This window comes from Acomys minous (genome assembly GCF_964271855.1).
Source record: "Acomys minous genome assembly, chromosome: 2".
NCBI classification, from domain to species: domain Eukaryota; kingdom Metazoa; phylum Chordata; class Mammalia; order Rodentia; family Muridae; genus Acomys; species Acomys minous.
The window spans coordinates 57,119,538-57,139,952 of record NC_140484.1 but is presented as its reverse complement, the minus strand read 5'-3'; the positions used below and the strand labels follow the sequence as shown (position 1 = coordinate 57,139,952).

Sequence of the window (20,415 nt, the reverse complement as noted above, 5' to 3'; positions counted from 1 at the left end):
TTCACAGCAAAAGACACCCTAAGACAGTGGACATGGATCTCTGGGTCTCACTGGCCAGACACCTGTAATCGGTGAGGTCCAAGTCTCAGGGAGAGAGATCCTATGTCGAATGATAAACAGGAAGCACGTTGATCTCTGTGAGCCCAGCCTCATCTACAGAGCGAGTTCTAGGGCAGTCAGAGCTGTTCAACAGAGAAATCATGTGTCCTAAATCTAAAGTAAATAAAAGAATAAACAAATAAGTAAATAAATAAGAGCAAAATCAAGGAAGGCACCTAGCACTGGCCTCTGGCCTTTGCTTATACACACCCTGCAAGTGTACCTATAATCAGGTGCATATGGGCACACTACCTTGCAAAGACAGACACACAGACAGACAGACAGACGTAGAGACAGACTACAGACAGATGTACACACACACACACACACACACACACACACACACACACACACACACCCCGTTCAAAGCCAGAACAAGCTCTACTACACTTGAACTACCCTCCATAGATGAGAAGAACTGCTTGTATTGTTAATAAGCTACTGTGTCTGTGGCAATTTCTGATAGGAGCCTTAGCTGGAGATGATCAGGAAGAGGACGGTGATGTGAGTCTGATTCCTCAGATACAGGGAGGAGTTGCAGAGTAAGGGCAGAGTGGCTGTCCTTGATGCTTCTGCCACAGTGTGAGGAAGAGCTGTGCCAGGTAGGACACACTGCCCACTGGCCTATGGTCTACTGAAATGTTGTGTGACTACAGTGGCTATTCCAGTAAATCCCTACACAACAAGAGGAAAAAAGACACAAGAGAGCAATAGTGTACTGGAGTATTGGCTTTATTGAAAGTGGAAAGGGCAGAGATGAGGATTCTTGGTGTCTTAGAGTGAGTGGGTTGAGGAGGGCCTTCACTGCAGGGATTGGCATGGGCTACAAGGTGAGAGTGATACCACAGAAATGTCTTCCGATGGTTTTCAGAGTGACAGGGGTGGCATGGATGTATTTGTTATCAACCCGAGGCCCATGGCAACTAGAGCTGCAAAATCTTGCCTTGTAGCCCTCAGAGGTGCCAAAGCTCCACTTGTAGCAGCTGGACCACCAAGAAGCCAAAAGGAAATGCTCATTCTTGGGAAGGAAGAAGGATGAGAGAGAGAGGCAGAGCTAGTGGAGGAGAGTGGCTCAGTGTGTTGGGAAAGGGAGTCCAAGCCTGGGCTGGGAAGTCCTGAGAGGAACAGTGCCTATCCTGTAATAGCCCTGAGTAGCTAAAACCCAGGGATTGCGCTGGCAGCATACTCGGGCACAGCAACCAGCCTGCCAACTATGGGGTTTTCAGCATCCATCCTAGCAGAAGCAGGGCTTTCAACCGCTGGACTAAGAGCAGCAGGGTTGGCAGCAGCTGGACTGACAGCAGCAGGGCTTACAGCAGCTGGACTGACAGCAGCAGGGCTTACAGCAGCTGGACTGACAGCAGCAGCGCTCACAGCAGCTGGACTGACAGCAGCAAGGGTTGCAGCAGCAGGGCTTACAGCAGCTGGACTGACAGCAGCAGGGGTTGCAGCAGCTGGACTGACAGCAGCAAGGTTTGCAGCAGCTGGATTGACAGCAGCAAGGCTTACAGCAGCTGGACTGACAGCAACAGGGCTTGCAGCAGCTGGACTGACAGCAGCAGGGCTTGCAGCAGCTACACTCACAGCAGCTGGACTTGCAACCTACACAGGAGCCACAGCCTCCCCTGCTGCCCCCACAGCAGCACACAGGCACACAGCAGCACACAGGCTTGCAGCAGCAGCAGGAGCCACCGGTCTCACAGCTGGAGCCACAGCCTCCAGAACAGCCACAGCAGGTCATGGTTCTGGTGTTTGGTTGACGGTGGAGTAGGACAGTGAAGCAGGCAGAAAGAGGGGTGTACAGGTGTGGAGCCTCCTGAGCCTGGGCCTTTATATCCCTGCTCAGGGTCACTTACCTGGATGCACATGGGCACTTCCTGGTTCCTGTTTGTGCCATTTTTAGGACCACTCCCTTTTTTTTTGCTGTAGTTGTCATCTCCACATTACTGTCCTCTGGTCTCCACATCCTTGTTGCCTCATCACAATAACTCTAGTGCTGAATTTGTGTCCTGAGTGGATCAAGCTCCTCATTTTGGTAAAATACCAACCAACATTTCAGGCTTTTTTTTGCTTGTATATGTCCATGCAATGTATATACGACTGTGTGTGTGTGTGTGTGTGTGTGTGTGTGTGTGTGTGTGTGTGTGTTCGTGCAGGACCATGCCTCTGTGTGGGTGTGTGAGTGAGTGTGTGTGTTTCTCTCTCTCTCTCTCTCTCTCTCTCTCTCTCTCTCTCTCTCTCTCTCTCTTCTCTCTCTTTCTCTCTGTGTGTGTGTGATTTTATGTATACATTGTTTTGGAATGCATTCAGCTGTGTGGATGCTTGTCTTGGCCAGAGTCAGCTAGTAGGTGTCCTCCTGAATCATTCTACTGTGCATGTTTCCTGCAGCAACCAGAGGTCCCTATTCTGACTGTTGCATCTAGCCAGCTTGTTGGGGATGCTGTGTCTGCCTTTGGTTTGTTGGGATAGTAGGTAGACTGCCATGTTCTTCCTCTTCTTTTTGTCTCCTTCTCCCACCCCTCTTTGTGTGTGTTGAAGGATATATATGTGCTTGTGTATGTGGAAGGCAGTGGTCAACCTGGGTATCTTTCATCAGGAGCTGTCCACCTTGGTTTTGAGGCCAGGTCTCTCACTGGCTGGTGACTCTCCTCTTAGGACAGGCTAGTGAATGAAGCCTGAGATCTGGCTGCATCCACCTCCCCAGTCCTGTAGCTCCATGTTACCATAACAGGCTTTTAATGTGTTTTGGGGTTCAGACTTAAGTCCTCATACCTGTGAGGCAAGCACTTTAACACTAGATGTATCTCTTAAAGCCCAAGTCTATGTTTAATCCCTATAATTTATGTGTAGAGTCCGTTAGTTTTTCCATTTACTCTGACTTTTTTCTCTTTTTTTATTAATTTATTCTTGTTACATCTGAATGATTATCACATCCTTTGTATCCTCCCATTCTTCCCTCCCTCCCATTTAGCTTTACTCCCCTCCCCTATGACTGTGCCTGAGGGGACTTTCTCCCCCTTTCTAAGCTCATAAGGTATCAAGTCTCTTTTTGGTAGCCTGCCATCCTTCCTCTGAGTGCCACCAGGTCTCCCCCTCCAGGGGACATGGTCAAATATGAGGCACCAGAGTATGTGTGAAAGTCATACCCCACTCTCCACTCAACTGTGGAGAATGTCCTGTTCTTTGGCTAGATCTGGGTAGGGGTTTGAAGCTTCTGGCCTGTATTGTCCTTGGCTGGTGACATGGTTTGAGCCGGACCCCTGGGCCCAAATCTGCCTATCATAATGTTCTTCTTGTAGGTTTCTAGGACCCTCTGGATCCTTCTACTTTGCTATTTTCCCATGCTTCTCTCATGTAGAGTCCCAATAGGATGTCCTCCCCTCTGTCTCAGTTTCCTGGTAAGTGAAGGCTTTCATGGGACATGCCCCTTGGGCTAGTATGCAGATATAAGTGAGTATATGCCATCTGACTCTTTCTGCTTCTGGGTTAACTCACTCATTATTATCATTTCTAGCTCATTCCATTTGTCCACAAATTTCGGGAATACCTTTTTTTTTTTAAAATAGCTGAGTAGTATTCCATAGTGTATATGTACCACAGTTTCTTTATCCATTCTTCTACTGAGGGACACTTAGGCTATTTCCATGTTCTGGCTATTATGAATAAGGCTGCTATGAACATGGTTGAGCATTGTTTCTTGTGTGCTGGAGCATCTTCTGGGTATGTTCCAAGGAGTGGAATAGCGGGTCCTGAGGAAGCCCTATTCCCAGTTTTCTGAGATAGCACCAGATAGATTTCCAAAGTGGCTGTACTAGTTTTACATTCCCACCAGCAATGAAGGAGTGTTCCTCTCTCTAGACATTGTCACCAGCATGTGCTGTTGCTTGAATTTTTGATCTTAGCCATTGTGATGGGTGTAAGATGGAATCTCAGAGTTGTTTTGATTTGCATTTCCCTGATGACTAAGGAGGTTGAGCATTTCTTTATGTGTTTCTCAGCCATTTGATATTCCTCTGTTGCGAATTCTCTGTTTAGTTCTGAGGCCCATTTCTCAATTGATTTATTTGGTTTGGTGGTGTTTAATTTCTTGAGTTCTTTATATATTTTGGATATTAGACCTTTGTCATATGTAGGGTTGGTGAAGATCTTTTCCCAGTCTGTAGGCTGTCGCTTTGTTCTGTTGACAGTGTCTCCTTCCTTACAGAAGCTTCTCAGCCTCATGAGGTCTCATTTATTAATTGTTGACATTAAGGCCTGGGCTGTTGGTGTTCTCTTCAGGAAGTTGTCTCCTGTGCCAATATGTTCCAGGCTCTTCCCCACTTTTTCTTCAGAGTGACTTAGTGTCTCTGGTTTTATGTTGAGGTCTTTAATCCACTTGGATTTGAGTTTTGTACAAGGTGACAAATATGGGTCCAGTTGCATTTTTTTACACATAGACATCCAGTTAGACCAGCACCGTTTGTTGAAGATGCTATCCTTTTTCCATTGAATGGACTTGGCTTCCTTGTCAAAAATCAAGTGACCATATGTGTATGGATTCATATGTGGGTCTTCGATTTGATTCCACTGATCAAGCAGCCTGTTGCTGTGCCAGTACCATGCTGTTTTAATTACTATTGCTTTATAGTACAGTTTGAGATCAGGTATGGAGATTCCTCCGGAGGACCTTTTATTGTACCAGATTGTTTTAGCTATCCGGGGTTTTTTGTTTTTCCATATGAAGTTCAGAATTGAACTTTCAATGTCTTTAAAAATTGTGCAGATATTTTGATAGGGATTGCCTTGAATGTGTAGATTGCTTTTGGTAAGATAGCCCTTTTTACTATGATGATTCTCCTGATCCATGAGCAAGGAAGATCATTCCATCTTCCCATGTCATCTTCAATCTCTTTCTTGAGAGCTTTGAAATTTTTTCCCAACAAGTCCTTCACTTCCCTAGTTAGAGTAACTCCTAAGTATTTTATATTGCTTGTGGCTAATGTGAAGGGTGTGGTTTTCCTAATTTCTTCCTCTGCAATCTGGTCATTTGTGTATAAGAAGGCTACAGACTTTTTTGAGATAATTTTGTATCCAGCCAATGTACTGAAGTTGTTTATCAGCTGTAGGAGTTCTCTGGTGGAAATTTGAGGGTCACTTATGTACATTATCATATCATCTGCAAATAGTATTAATTTGACTTCCTCTTTTCCCCTTTGGATCCCCTTGATCTCCTTTTGTTGTCTTATTGCTCTGGCTAGAACTTCGAGTACTATATTGAAGAGATATGAGAGAGTAGGCAGCCTTGCCTTGGTCCCGATTTTAGAGGAATTTCCTTGAGCATGTCACCATTTAATTTGATTTTGGCTATTGGCTTGCTGTATATAGTCTTTATTATGTTGAGGAGAGTGCCTTGTATCCCTGATCTCTCTAAAACTTTAAACATGAATGGGTGTTGATTTTATCAAATGCTTTCTCTGCATCTAAAGAGAAGATCATGTGGTTTTTTATTTTCAGTTTGTCTATATGGTGGATTACATTGATGGATTTCTGTATATTAAACCATCCCTTCATGCCTGGAATGAAGTCTACTTGGTCATGATGAATGATATATCTTTGATGTGTTCTTGTATTCGTTTTGCAAGTATTTTATTTTGTATTTTTGCATCGATGTTCATAAGAGAAATTGGTCTGAAATTCTCTTTCTTTGTTGAGTCTTTGTGAGGTTTAGGTATCAATGTGACTATGGCCTCATAGAATGAGTTTGGTAATGTTCCATCCATTTCTATCTTTTGGAGTAGCTTGAAGAGTATCGGTATTAGCTTGCCCTTGAAGGTCTGGTAGAATTCTGCACTGAAACCATCTGGCCCTGGGCTTTTTTTGGCGGGGAGACTATCAATGATTGCTTCTATTTCTGTAGGGGAATTGGGACTACTTAGCTTGTTTAGCTGATCTTCACTTAACTTTGGCAAGTGTAATTGATCAAGAAAATCGTCCATTTCCCTTAGATTTTCAAATTTTGTGGCATATATGCCTTCGAAGTAGGATCTTATGATTCTTTGTATTTCTTCAGTGTCTGTTGTTATGTCTCTCTTTTCATTTCTGGTTTTGTTGATTTCAGTACTTTCTCTCTGCCTTTTAGTTAGTTTGGCTAACGGTTTGTCTATCTTGTTGATTTTCTCCAAGAAGCAGCTTTTGGTTTTGTTGATTCTTTGGACTGTTTTCTTAGTTTCTAATTTGTTAATTTCAGCCCTGAGTTTGATTATTTCCAGACATGTACTCCTTTTGGGTGTTTCTGCTTCTTTTTTTCCCCTAGGGATTCCAGTTGTGTCATTAAGATGCTTATGTGGGATGTTTCCAATTTCTTTTTAAAGGCACTTAGTGCTATGAATTTTCCTCTTAGCACTGCTTCCAATGTATCCCACAAATTTGGGTATGTTGTTCCTTCATTTTCATTGAATTTCAGAAACTCCTTGATTTCTTCCCTGACCCAGGTGCGATTTACCAGAGAGTTGTTTAGTTTCCATGTAGGTGTAGGCTTTTTGTTATTTCTGTGTTGTTGAATTGCATCCTAAGACCATGGTGATCTGATAAAATACAAGGTATCATTTCAATCCTCTTGTATATGTTGAGGCTTGCTTTGTGACCTACGATGTGTTCAATTTTGGAGAAGGTTCCATGGGGTGCAGAGAAGAAGGTATATTCTTTCTTGTTTGGGTGAAAGGTTCTGTAGATATCAGTTAGATCCATTTGACTCATGGCATTGGTTAATGATGTTATTTCTCGGCTTAGTTTCTGTTTCAATGACTTGCCCTTCAGTGAGAGTGGGGTTTTGAAGTCTCCCACTATTATTGTGTGGGGACCGATGTGTGGTTTAAGCTTCTTTAGCAGATCTTTTACAAATGTGGGTGTCCTTGTATTGGGAGCATAGATGTTTAGAATTGAGATGTCATCTCGTTTCACTTCACCTTTTGATGAGTATGAAGTGTCCTTCCATATCTCTTTTGATTAATTTTGGTTGAAAATCTATTTTGTTCAATATTACAATGGCTACACCTGCTTGCTTCTTGTGACCATTTTTTTGTGACCAAGGTGGAATATTTTTTTCCAACCTTTTGCCCTGAGGTACTGCCTATCGTTACGGGTGAGATTGTTTCTTGAATGCAGAAGAATGTTGGATCTTGTTTATACACCCATTCAGTTAGTCTGTGTCTTTTTTATTGGAGAATTGAGACCATTGATGTTAAGAGATATTAATGACCAGTGAGCGTTAAGAGTCTTAATTTTGATGTTGGTTCCAGTGGAGCGTTTGTACAGTTGTGTTTTTGCCATGGTATAGTTATCTATTTCCTGAGTACTTTTGGCTGTACCTTGACCCGTCTGGGATGGAGTTTTCCTCCTAGTACCCTCTATAAATCTAGTTTTGTGGATAGGTACTGTTTGAATTTGTTTTTGTCATGGAATATTTTGTTTTTTCCCTCAATGGTTATTGATTGTTTTGCTTGGTAAAGTAGTCTGGCCTGGCAACTCTGGTCTCTTAGGGTTTGCAGGATCTCTGTCCAGGGCCTCTGGACAGCCAAAGTTCCTACACAAAGAAACCTTGTCTCCTAAAATCAAAATAAATAAATAAATAAGATAGAAATAAAGGAATAGACCTAGCATTGATTCACGTCTTTGCAAATCCTCGCACCTGCATGTGTACCTATATTTAGGTATATGTGTGCACACTAATTTCAGAGACACACAGACACAACACACACACATACAGACACACACACACACACACACACACACACACACACACACACACAATGCCAGAAGAATATGTACTACACTTGAACTACCCTCCATAGATGAGAAGAACTGCTTTTATTGTTAATAAGCTGCTGTGTCTATGGCAATTTCTGATGGCAACCTTAGCTGAGATGATCAGCGAAGAGACAGGAGATGTGAGTCTGCTTTCCTTAGATGTAGAGAGGAGTTGCAGAGTAAGGGCTGAGTGGCTGACATTGATGCTTCTGCCATAGTGTGAGGAAGAGCTGTGCCAGGTAGGACACTCTGCCTACTGGCCTATGGTCTACAGTAATGCAGTGTGACCACAGGTGCTACTGCAATGCACCCTTACCAAACCAGAGGAGAGACACAACACAGCAATAGTGTACCAGAGTAGTGGCTTTATTCGATGTGTAAAAGGCAGAGATGAGGATTCTTGGTGGCTTTAGAGTGAGTGGGTTGAGGAGGGTCTTCACTGCAGGGATAGCCCCGTGCTAAAGTGTGAGAGTGATACCACAGAAATGACTTCAGATGCTTGGCAGAAGTGCCAGGGGAGGCATGGAAGTATTTCTTATTGACCCCTAGGCCCATGGAAAGTAGAGCTGCAAGATCTTGCCTTGTATCCCTCAGAGGTACCAATGCTACACTGGTAGCAGCTGGGCTAATAAGAAGGCTCTAGGAAATGCTCATTCTTGGAAAGGAAGAAGGATGAGAGAGAGACAGAGCTAGTGGAGGAGACTGGCTCAGTGTGTTGGGAAGGAGAGTCAAAGCCGGGGCCGGGAAGTCCTGACAGGGAGAGTGCCTATATGGTAACAGCCCTGCAAAGCCAGAACCCAAATATTGAGGTGGCAGCATACTTGGGCACAGCAGCCAGCATGCCAACAATAGGGCTTGAAGCATCTGGAGTAGTAGGTGCAGGGCTTTCTGCAGCTGGACTAACCACAGCAAGGTTTGCAGCAGCTGGACTGAGAGCAGCAGGGCTTGCAGCAGGTGGACTGACAGCAGCAGGGCTTACAGCAGCAGGGCTTACAGTAGCTGGACTGACAGCAGCAGGGCTTGCAGCAGCTACACTCACAGCAGCTGGAAGGACAGCAGCAGGGTTTGCAGCAGCTAGACTGACAGCAGCAGGGATTGCAGCAGCTGGACTGACAGCAGCAGGGTTGGCAGCAGCTGGACTGACAGCAGCAGGGCTTGCAGCAGCTGGACTGACAGCAGCAGGGCTTGCAGCAGCTGGACTGACAGCAGCAGGGCTTGCAGCACCTACACTCACAGCAGCTAGACTTGCAGCCCCCACAGGAGCCACAGCCTCCTTTCCAGCCCCTACAGCAGCACACTGGCACACAGCAGCACACAGGCTTGCAGCAGCAGGAGCCACAGTCCCCACAGCTGCATTCACAGCCCCCACAGCTGGAGCCACAGCCTCCAGAACAGCCACAGCAAGTCATGGTTCTGGTGTTTGGTTGAGGGTGGAGAAGGACAGTGAAGCAGGCAGAGAGGGAAGTGGAGAGGTGTGGAGCCTCCTGAGGCTGGGCCTTTATATCCCAGCTCAGGGTCGCTTACATGGCTGCACATGGGCACTTCCTCGTTCCTGTTTGTGCCATTTTTAGGACCACTTTCTTTTGTTTTTCTTCACTTGTCATCCCCTCATGCATTGCCCACTTGTCCCTGGCTTTCTGTTGCCTTTTCCGTGTAACTATAGTGCTGAATCTGTGTCCAGAATGGATCAAGACCCTCAATGGGACAGCTCATTTTGGGAAAACACAAACTTACATATGGGTTAAATTTTTCGGTTGTAAATGTGAAATAAATGAATTTGCATATTTATTCATGTGTCTGTCTGTCTGTGTGTGTATGTGTGTGTGTGTGTGTGTGTGTGTGTGTGTGTGTGTGTCTGTCAGTCTGTCTGTCCTCCCCCCCTCTCTGTCTCTGTCTCTCTCTCTGTCTCTGTATACATGTGTGGGAATTCATTCAACCGTGTGGATGTTTGTCTTGGCCAGAGTCAGCTAGTAGATGTCCTTCTGAATCATTCTACTGCACATGTTTCCTGCAGCAACCAGAGGTCCCTATTCTGACTGTTGTATCTAGCCGGCTTGCTGGGGATGCTGTGTCTGCCTTTGCTTTGTTGGGATAGTAGGCAGACTGCCTTGCCCACCATGCCATGTTCTTCCTCTTCTTTTTGCCTCCTTCCCCACCCCTCTTTGTGTGTGTTGAAGGTCATATATGTGCTTGTGTATGTGGAAGGCAGTGGTCTACCTGGGTATCTTTCATCAAGAGCTGTCCACCTTGGTTTTGAGGCGAAGTCTCTCCCTGGCTGGTGATTCTCCTCTTAGGACAGGCTAGTGAATGAAGCCTAAGATCTGGCTGCATCTACCTCCCCAGTCCTGTAGCTCCATGTTACCATAACAGGCTTTTAATGTGTTTTGGGGATCAAACTTAATTCCTCACACTTGTGCTTGTAGCACTTTATCACTAGATGTATGCCAGATCTGTCATATAGAGCTTTTAGCGCTGTTGCAGTTTTTAAGTCTAGACAGCTTGACTTCGTTTCTCTAGTTCCTTCTATCTTGTTTTGTCAGACAGTGTCTCTCACTGACGTGGAACTGGTGAAGTAGACTACACTGTCTGGGCAACAAGCCCCAAGATCTGTCTGGCTTCGTCTCCCCACCATGTTTATTAGCATCAACAGTTGTTCTACATCTTGTTCTGTTTCTCATGTAGCACATTGGTGGTCTGTGAGGTTTATCTATATTGTTCTGTGGAAAGAGAGTGGGATGTTTCTAACTGCAGACAGGCATTCCACTTTATTTTTAATTATTTATTAATTCGTTCATATTACATCTCAGTGGTTATCCCATCCCTTGTATCCTCCCATTTCTCCTCCCTGTCCATCCCTCCCTCCTTCCCTCCTACTTTCACCCTATTTCCCTCTCCTATGACTGTGTCTGAGCGGGACCTCCTCCTCTGTATATGCTCATAGGGTATAAAGTCTCTTCTTGGTAGCCTGCTATCCTTCCTTTGAGTGCCACCAGGCCTCCCCATCAAGGGGACATGGTCAAATATGGGGCATCAGAGTTCATATGTAGCCAGAACATGGAAATAGCCTAAGTATCCATCAGTAGAAGAATGGATAAAGAAACTGTGGTACATATACACTATGGAATACTACTCAGCTATTAAAAACAAGGAATTCCCGAAATTTGTGGACAAATGGATTGAGCTAGAAATGATCATAATGAGTGAGTTAAGCCAGAAGCAGAAAGACTCAAATGGTATATACTCCCTTATATCTGCACATTAGCCCAAGGGGCATGTCCCACGAAAGCCTTCACTTACCAGAAAACTGAGACAGAGGGGAGGACATTCTAGTGGGACTCTAGATGAGAGAAGCATGGGAGAATGGCAAAGTAGAAGGACCCAGAGGGTCCTAGAAGCCTACAAGTAGAACATTATGATAGGCAGATTTGGGCCCAGGGGTCCCTCTCAAACTAAGGCACCAGCCAAGGACAATACAGGCGGTAAACCTTAAACCCCTACCCAGATCTAGACAATGGACAGAACACTCTCCACAGTAGAGTGGAGAGTGGGATATTACTTTCTCACATACTCTGGTGCCTCAACTTTGACCATGTCCCCTGGAGGGGGAGACCTGGTGGCACTCAGAGGAAGGACAGCAGGTTACCAAGAAGAGACTTGATACTCTATGAACATATACAGGGGGAGGTAATCCCCCTCAGGAACGGTCATAGGGAAGGGGAATAAGGGGGAAATTGGAGGGAGGGAAGAATGGGAGGATACAAGCGATGGGCTAACCATTGAGATCTAACAAGAATAAATTAATAAAGTAAAAAAAGAAAAGAAAAAAAAAAAGAAAATCAGTCCCCACTCTTCACTCATCTGTGGAGAATGTCCTGTCCATTGGCTAGATCTGGGTAGGGGTTCAATGTTTACTACACATATTGTCCTTGTTTGGTGCCATAATTTGAGCAGAACTCCTGGGCCCAGATATGCCCATATAATGTTCTTCTTGTAGGTTTCTAGGACCCCTCTGGATCCTTCTATTTCCCTGTTCTCCCATATTTCACTCATGTAGAGTCCCAATAGTATGTCCTCACACCTATCCCACTTTCCTGGTAGGCATTCCACTTTAAACGCACCATTTAAATCATTTCTATCACCCTGCTGGGAGCTTTTGTCACCATACAATGCACCATGATGAAACACTTGTTTTTCACGGCTACATGTTCGCAAAGGGGAGTCTGTATGTGGGAAGCCTTGCACAGGATTGCTCTTCCATGAGACTGCAGAGTCAACACAGGCATTTTGTGTTCATTTGAGTTATTCACATTCAAATAACATGGCAGATTTCTTTGTGTGCTAACTAACCATTGTAATTGGTCACTTTTCTTTCAGAGTCAGGAGGACACTTGGAGCTCAGTGGACAAACTGAGCTAGTCAGAGAGCCCTAATCAGAGAACCCAGGATCCCAGCCAGTGGAAACCCTGCCTCAAATAACAAAATGAATGGTTGTCTTTGTTACTTTCCCATGATTATGATGAAATATTCTGGCAAGGCAGCTTAAAGGAGAAAGGGTTTATTCTGGCTGACAGATCAAGAGGGTTCTTCATAGTTGCAGCGAAGTCAGGGGAGCCCCTGGTCACATTCCCTAAACCATCAGGAAGCAGAATCCAGTAGGCAAATGGATGGTCGTGGTTAGCTCATTTTCTCCATCATATACAGCCCAGAATACCATGCACATAGAAGAGTCCACACACCATTAAGATGGGTCTTTGTACATCAACTGAAGTGTTAAAGGCAAACCCTCATAGACTGTTTCAGAGATCAACCTCAATCAACTGTGGTAATCCCTCCCAAGTGTGCCTGGAGGCCTGTCTCCTAAGGGACCCTGAATTCCATCAAGATGACAATTCCTAATCACCACAGCAGCTACTAAGGAGTGGCAATCAAGATTGACCTGGGGCTTCCACATACTCACACACTCACATGTATCTGTACAGACTGCCCCACTAAACATGTATATTCACACACGAAGGAAATTTGTTCATTATTTTTATTTAATCAAGCAGGAGAAGTATGAGGCAACAAGGAGGTCTTAGAAACCGAGTCACAGGGTAAAAAGAAGTAGCCTGGAAGACTCAAGGTCCAGAAGGTTGAGAACCCATTGAAAACAGTCTCAGATAGTTCAGAAGCACAGACTCCTGTGCAGGTCAAACTCTGGATTTCAGCACCTCAAAGAGGCCACCTATGGCTACCCAGCTATTCTACCAAGGGTCATTTCCAGGGCCTATGAGGCACGTTCTTCCACAGGGTACATGAAGACAAGACCCAGCTGGAGGGTTGTGCCAGGGAAGGAGATAAGGACATGGACGAAAGGTGCAGATGGATTACAAGAATCTGGAGGAAAGTATGTAGAAAGGAACTAATTCGGGAACTCTAGGTGGGTCATGGAGCATCAGGAAAACTGAAGTGCTGAGAGATTTAGATTTTGCACTGGCAGCACACGGGGGCACAGCAGCTGGACTGACAGCAGCAGGGCTTGCAACAGCTGGACTGACAGCAGCAGGGCTTGCAGCAGCTGGATTGACAGCAGCAGGGCTTACAACAGCTGGACTGACAGCAGCAGGGCTTGCAGCAGCAGGATTGGCAGCAGCTGGACTGACAGCAGCAGGGCTTGCAACAGCAGGATTGACAGCAGCAAGACTTGCAGCAGCTAGATTGGCAGCACCTGGACTGACAACAGCCTCCCTTGCATCCCCCACAGGAGCCACAGCCACCCTTGCAGTCCCCACAGCTAGAACAGGGACAGGTTGGCACACAGCAACACACAGGCTTGCAGCAGCACACAGGCTTGCAGCAGCAGCAGGAGCCACAGACCCCACAGCTGGAGTCACAGCCTCCAGAACAGCCACAGCAGGTCATGGTTCTGGTGTTTGGTTGAGGGTGGAGAAGGACAGTGAAACAGGCAGAGAGAGTATGGTTGTACAGGTGTGGAGCCTCCTGAGCCTGGGCCTTTATATCCCTCCTCAGGGTGACTTACGTGGCAGCACATGGACACTTCCTCGTTCCTGTTTGTGCCATTTTTAGGACCAGTTTCTTTTGTTTTTCTTCACTTGTCATCTCCTCATGCAACATCCACTTGTCTCTGGCTTTTTGTTGCCTTATTGGTCCAACTGTAGTGCTGAAATGGTCTCCTGAATTGATCAATACCCTCAATGGGTCAGCTCATCTTGGGAAAACACAAACTTATATTTGGGTTAATATTTTTGGTTGTATATGTGCATACAATGAATTTGCATGGCTATTCATGTGTGTGTGTGTGTGTGTGTGTGTGTGTGTGTGTGTGTGTGTGTGTATGATTGAGTGTGTACAATTTTGGGAATGCATTCAACCATATGGATGCTTGTCCTGGCCAGAGTCAGCTAGTAGGTGTCCTCCTGAGTCATTCTACTGTGCATGTTTCCTGAAGCAACCAGAGGTCCCTATTCTAACTGTTGTATCTAGCCAGCTTGCTGGGGATGCTGTGTCTGCCTTTGCTTTGTTGGGATACTAGGCAGACTGCCATGCCCACCCTGTCAAGTCCTCCCTCCTCTTTTTGCCTCCTTCCCCACCCCCTCTTTGTGTGTGTTCAGCCACACACGTGTGCAAGTGTATGTGGCAGAGGTCCACCTGGGTGTCTTTCATCAGGAGCTGTCCACCATGTTTTTGAGGCAAAGTCTCTCACTGGCTGGTGACTCTCCCATTAGGCCAGTAGCTGAATGAGGCCTGAGATCTAACAGCATCCAGCTCCCTAGTGCTGTAGCTCATTGTCAACATAGCAGGCTTTTATGGTGGGTTTGGGGATCAAACTTAAGTCCTCATACTTAAGGCAAGCACTTTTATCAAAGACGTATGTCTAAAACGCCAAGTCTATTTTGATTCCTATACATTATCTTTAGAGTCCCTTTGTTTTTCCATTGACCCTTAATTTTCAGTGACAATTTGACAGCGTTTGTTTGCTCTCTTTGTTTGTTTGTTTTATTCTTTGAGACATGGTTTTCTTTGTAGCCCTGTCCTGGACTCTCTTTGTAGACCAGGCTGGCCTTGAACACACAGAGATGCACCTGGCTCTGCCTCCGAGTGCTGGAATTAAAGGTGTGGGCCTCTACACAGACGATGACTCCTTTTTCTTTTCTTTTTTTCCTTTTTAAAATTAATTTATTCTTGTTACATGTAAATGGTTATCCCATTCCTTGTATCCTCCCATTCTTCCCTCCCTTCCATTTTCCCCTTACTCCCCTCCCCTATGACTGTGCCTGAGGGGGACTTCCCCCCCTGTATATGTTCATAGGGTATCAAGTCTCTTCTTTTTTTGTTTTTGTTTGTTGGTTTCTTTGTTGTTTTATTTTATTTTATTTTTTCATTTTTTTCAAGTCTCGTCTTGGTAGCCTGATATCCTTCCTCTGAGTGCGACCAGGTCTCCCCCTCCAGGGGACATGGTCAAATATGAGGCACCAGAGTACTTGTGAAAGTCATACCCCACTCTCCACTCAACTGTGGAGAATGTCCTGTCCATTGGCTAGATCTGGGTAGGGGTTTAAAGTTTACGGCCTGTATTGTACTTGGCTGGTGCCATAGTTGAGCAGGATCCCTCTTCACTTTTCTTTTGCAAGCCAAACTTTCTTCAAGCCCCAGAGGGAAGGCTGGCTTTTGGGAAAAGGTCTTCCCTAGTGGGATCAGACAGTTAGCAGAAGCAAGACTGAGCCTGATGCACACAAGGGGCAGTAGGAGTCAAGAAGAGAGGTAGGCACTCGTCCAGCCTTGAATTGTGAAGTAGGCCTAGGATGGCAGGAGACTGACTGAAGTTGAGGTTCCCTGGGCCATGGAGTAGGGCAAGTAGATGGCGTGTTAGTTACCTGTGTTCCTTGCAATGGCAAACTAATTGGCCGAAACATCTTCAGAAAGGAAAGCTTTATTTTGGCTCATGAATTCAGAAGGCTCAGCCAATGGAGGAGAAGGCAAAGCAGAGTAGGCCAGTGTGGAGTGATGGGCACACAAGGGCATGGCTTGTTCCCATGGCTACAGAGCAGAAGGCAAGGAGAGCAGTTGGCAGTGGTGTGGTGGGTGTGGCTTGTGCAATGTGAATCCCAGAGGAGCTGCTGCTGGAAATCTGCTTTCACCAGGCAGGTCCTGCTTGTGTTTGCTGTTGGTTTTGGGTTGGTTATGAGAGAGTGTTTCTCTGTGTAGCCTTGGCTGCCCCTCCTGGACTCCCTGTGTAGACTCCATTGGTGTCCAGTTCACAGAGATCCACCTGCCTCTGCCTCTCAAGTGCTAGTGTAAAAGGCGTGCAAGAGCATGCCCGGCTGGCTCCTACTTTTTTAAAGGCTCTACAGCTTTGCAATCAAGGCCATAAGGCAGGGACCTTGTGCCCAATACATGAGCCTGGGGTAGACACTTCACATAGACACCCTATAGTGGAGAGGAGCTCTGAAAGGACCCATTGGACACTCTTTTCTCGAATGGACACAGAGTTTCTCCTTAGCAGCTACCTCCCGTACTTGGCTAAGCCCATCCGATGCCCTGTCCAAACCATTTGGTTTTCTGTGGAAACCCCCACCTCAGACAACTGTCTAGCATTAGCACTGCCAGCCTTAAAGCAATGTTTCCTAACCTTCCTAATTCTGCGACCCTTTAACAAAGTTCTTCATGTTCTGTATCCCCTCAGCCATAACATGACTTCCTTGCTACTTCCTAAGTGTAATTTGCTACTGTGATGAACTGAAATGCAAGCATAAGATTTGTAAGAGATCTTCTATGGTTCCCTCAAAGGGACTGAGATCCACTAGTTGACAACCTCGTGGACATGAGGTGAGGTGAGGTGAGGTGAGGTGAGGTGAGGTGAGGGCTGACTGGCCTAGGGTCTCTGGACCATAAACAAGTCTGTTCTCAACTGATGTAGTTAACATTTACCATTTCGAATGTGGGACAAGCCACACGGTGTAGCTCCTACTTTTCATCTAAGCACTCAGGGAGGCAGAGGCAGGCAGATCTCTGTGAGTTTGAGACCAAACTGGTTTACAAAGCAGGTCCAAGAGAGTCAAAGCTCCATGGAGGAACCCTGTCTTGGAATAAGACAAAACCAAAATCAAACCTCGGACAACTGGCTGATGTGCCTCGTGAAGGTCCCTAAGCCAATCTGGCCTGCAGGTCCTCCCAGCATCCCTCAGGCCCTCCCTATCACAGGGTATGGCTCCCATACCCCGCCTGTACCTTGACCTCTCCAGCCCATGGGCTTGAGCCGCTTTTCCATAGTAATCCCGACTTTAGGGTTCCATAACTCTCTCTTTCCCTGCCCCTTCTTTTGACCCCCTGGCTGGGTGCTTGGCTCCAGCCTCTCTCTTCCCCTGCCACTGTCCCTACATGGTTCATGGCCAGGACCACTTGGGAGTCTCCCAGATGTGTCTGCCTTTCTTTATGCTCTGCCACATGTGTATAAAAAGCCTTCTTCTCCCATATACTTGGAGCACTCATAGTTGCTCTCCTTTTCTTTTTATTTCTTTGTTTCATTCATGATTTGATATTCTACAGAGAAACCCTGAGACAGAGCAGAGAGTACAATCAGATCAGTCACAGAAAGGAAACCCAGTTCTTTCCCCAGACTTTTTTGGATTTTTCTTCTGTTCGCCAACTTCCCCATGGCCTTCTTGTCAACCCTTCAAACTAATCTTTCTCCCCTCCCCTTTCCCACAATCCAAATAACTAAATACCCTGTCTCTGTGGTTTGAATTAAAATGGCTCCCACAGACACACAAGGAGTGGCAATATTGGAGATGAGGCGGAGTGCCATGGGGCATGTGCTCTGTGCTTTCAGAAAGTCAAACCAGGCCCGGTGGCACACTGTCTTCCTGCTGCACGCCAATGGAAATGAAGATTTCTCAGCTCCTTCTCCAGCACCATGTCAGCTGGGTGCCGCCATGCTTCCCGCCATGACAAGAGTGGAATAAACTATGGATCTGTGAGCCACCCCAATGAAAGGTTCTCCCTTAGAGGACTTGCTGTGTTCATGGTTTCTCTTCACTGCAAAAGACACCCTAAGACAGTGGACATGGACCTCTGGGTGTCAATGGCCAGACACCTGTAATTGGTGAGGTTCAAGTCTCAGGGAGAGACATCCTATGTCGAATGATAAACAGGAAGCACGATGATCTCTGTGAGCCCAGCCTCATCTACAGAGCAAGTTCTAGGACAGTCAGAGCTGTACAACAGAGAAATCATATGACCTAAAACTAAAGTAAATAAAAGAATAAATAAATAAGTAAATAAATAAGAGCAAAATGAAGGAAGACACCTAGCACTGGCCTCTGGCCTTTGCTTACAAACACCCTGCAAGTGTACCTATATTAAGATGCATGCACCCACACTACCTTGCAAAGATACACACACAGACAGACAGCAACACAGACAGATGTACACACACACACACACACACACACACACACACACACACACACACACCGTTCAAAGCCAGAACAAGCTCTACTACACTTGAACTACCCTCCATAGATGAGAAGAACTGCTTGTATTGTTAATAAGCTACTGTGTCTGTGGCAATTTCTAATAGGAGCCTTAGCTGGAGAGGATCAAGAAGAGGATAGTGATGTGAGTCTGATTCCTCAGATTCAGGGAGGAGGTGTAGAGTAAGGGCAGAGTGGCTGTCCTTGATGTTTCTGCCACAGTGTGAGGAAGAGCTGTGCCAGGTAGGACACACTGCCCACTGGCCTATGGTCTACTGAAATGTTGTGTGACTACAGTGGCTATTCCAGTGAATCCCTACACAACAAGAGGAAAAAAGACACAAGAGAGCAATAGTGTACTGGAGTATTGGCTTTATTGAAAGTGGAAAAGGCAGAGATGAGGATTCTTGGTGTCTTAGAGTGAGTGGGTTGAGGAGGGCCTACACTGCAGGGATTGGCATGGGCTACAAGGTGAGAGTGATACCACAGAAATGTCTTCAGATGGTTTTCAGATTGACAGGGGTGGCATGGATGTATTTGTTGTAAACCTGAGGCCCATGGCAACTAGAGCTGCAAGATCTTGCCTTGTAGCCCTCAGAGGTGCCAAAGCTCCACTTGTAGCAGCTGGACCACCAAGAAGCCAAAAGGAAATGCTCATTTTTGGGAAGGAAGAAGGATGAGAGAGAGAGGCAGAGCTAGTGGAGGAGAGTGGCTCAGTGTGTTGGGAAAGGGAGTCAAAGCCTGGGCTGGGAAGTCCTGAGAGGGACAGTGCCTATACTGTAATAGCCCTGAGTAGCTAAAACCCAGGGATTGCGCTGGCAGCATACTCGGGCACAGCAACCAGCCTGCCAACTATGGGGTTTTTCAGCATCCATCCTAGCAGAAGCAGGGCTTTCAACCGCTGGACTAAGAGCAGCAGGGTTGGCAGCAGCTGGACTGACAGCAGCAGGGCTTACAGCAGCTGGACTGACAGCAGCAGGGCTTACAGCAGCTGGACTGACAGCAGCAGGGCTTACAGCAGCTGGACTGACAGCAGCAGGGCTTACAGCAGCTGGACTGACAGCAGCAGGGCTCACAGCAGCTGGACTGACAGCAGCAAGGGTTGCAGCAGCAGGGCTTACAGCAGCTGGACTGACAGCAGCAGGGGTTGCAGCAGCTGGACTGACAGCAGCAAGGTTTGCAGCAGCTGGATTGACAGCAGCAAGGTTTACAGCAGCTGGACTGACAGCAACAGGGCTTGCAGCAGCTGGACTGACAGCAGCAGGGCTTGCAGCAGCTACACTCACAGCAGCTGGACTTGCAACCTACACAGGAGCCACAGCCTCCCCTGCTGCCCCCACAGCAGCACACAGGCACACAGCAGCACACAGGCTTGCAGCAGCAGCAGGAGCCACCGGTCTCACAGCTGGTGCCACAGCCTCCAGAACAGCCACAGCAGGTCATGGTTCTGGTGTTTGGTTGACGGTGGAGTAGGACAGTGAAGCAGGCAGAAAGAGGGTGTACAGGTGTGGAGCCTCCTGAGCCTGGGCCTTTATATCCCTGCTCAGGGTCACTTACCTGGATGCACATGGGCACTTCCTGGTTCCTGTTTGTGCCATTTTTAGGACCACTCTCTTTTGTTTTGCTGTAGTTGTCATCTCCACATTACTGTCCTCTGGTCTCCACATCCTTGTTGCCTCATCACAATAACTCTAGTGCTGAATTTGTGTCCTGAGTGGATCAAGCTCCTCATTTTGGTAAAATACCAACCAACATTTCAGGCTTTTTTTTGCTTGTGTATGTCCATGCAATGTATGTGTGTGTGTCTGTGTGTGTGTGTGCTCGTGCAGGACCATGCCTCTGTGTTGGTGTGTGAGTGAGTGTGTGTGTTTCTCTCTCTCTCTCTCTCTCTCTCTCTCTCTCTCTCTCTCTCTCTCTCTCTCTCTTCTTTCTCTCTGTGTGTGTGTGATTTAATGTGTACATTTTTTTGGAATGCATTCAGCTCTGTGGAACTTGTCTTGGCCAGAGTCAACTAGTAGGTGTCCTCCTGAGTCATTCTACTGTGCATGTTTCCTGCAGC

The 20,415-nt window shown here is 46.4% G+C and overlaps 3 protein-coding genes across 4 annotated transcripts; all 3 read right to left on the bottom strand.

The window, feature by feature from the left end:
• Nucleotides 1–815: 815 nt before the first annotated feature.
• Nucleotides 816–1,890, bottom strand: LOC311592943 (uncharacterized protein). Its single transcript, XM_084773847.1, has one exon. It carries the CDS (start codon nucleotides 1,838–1,840, stop codon nucleotides 1,364–1,366), a length of 477 nt encoding a protein of 158 aa, XP_084629973.1. The 5' UTR covers nucleotides 1,841–1,890; the 3' UTR covers nucleotides 816–1,363.
• A 5,992-nt stretch (nucleotides 1,891–7,882) lies between these two features.
• On the bottom strand, nucleotides 7,883–9,338 carry LOC311592940 (uncharacterized protein). The gene has a single exon (XM_084773844.1). It carries the CDS (start codon nucleotides 9,291–9,293, stop codon nucleotides 8,784–8,786), a length of 510 nt encoding a protein of 169 aa, XP_084629970.1. The 5' UTR covers nucleotides 9,294–9,338; the 3' UTR covers nucleotides 7,883–8,783.
• Nucleotides 9,339–12,904: 3,566 nt separating this feature from the next.
• LOC311592928 (uncharacterized protein) lies at nucleotides 12,905–19,977 on the bottom strand. Of its 2 annotated transcripts, XM_084773827.1 has the most exons (2): nucleotides 19,294–19,977; nucleotides 12,905–13,591 (listed from the first exon to the last, which is right to left on the bottom strand). In XM_084773827.1, exons 1-2 carry the CDS (start codon nucleotides 19,923–19,925, stop codon nucleotides 13,345–13,347), a joined length of 879 nt encoding a protein of 292 aa, XP_084629953.1. In that variant the 5' UTR covers nucleotides 19,926–19,977; the 3' UTR covers nucleotides 12,905–13,344. The 2 variants fall into 2 exon arrangements, with proteins under 2 accessions (XP_084629953.1, XP_084629954.1); XM_084773828.1 differs by lacking the exon at nucleotides 19,294–19,977 and having other exon boundaries at nucleotides 12,905–13,911.
• Nucleotides 19,978–20,415: the final 438 nt, after the last annotated feature.

Excerpts from the sequence above, each read along its gene's own strand:
- LOC311592943 (XM_084773847.1), bottom strand. The coding sequence starts at position 1,840 with ATGACCTGCTGTGGCTGTTCTGGAGGCTGTGGCTCCAGCTGTGAGACC.
- LOC311592928 (XM_084773827.1), bottom strand. The coding sequence starts at position 19,925 with ATGTGCATCCAGGTAAGTGACCCTGAGCAGGGATATAAAGGCCCAGGC. Across the intron at positions 13,592-19,293 it reads TGTAAGCCCTGCTGCTGTCA|GTGCTGCCAATCTAGCTGCT; the intron begins GTCCAGCTGCTG and ends TTGTCAGTCCAG.
- LOC311592940 (XM_084773844.1), bottom strand. The coding sequence starts at position 9,293 with ATGACTTGCTGTGGCTGTTCTGGAGGCTGTGGCTCCAGCTGTGGGGGC.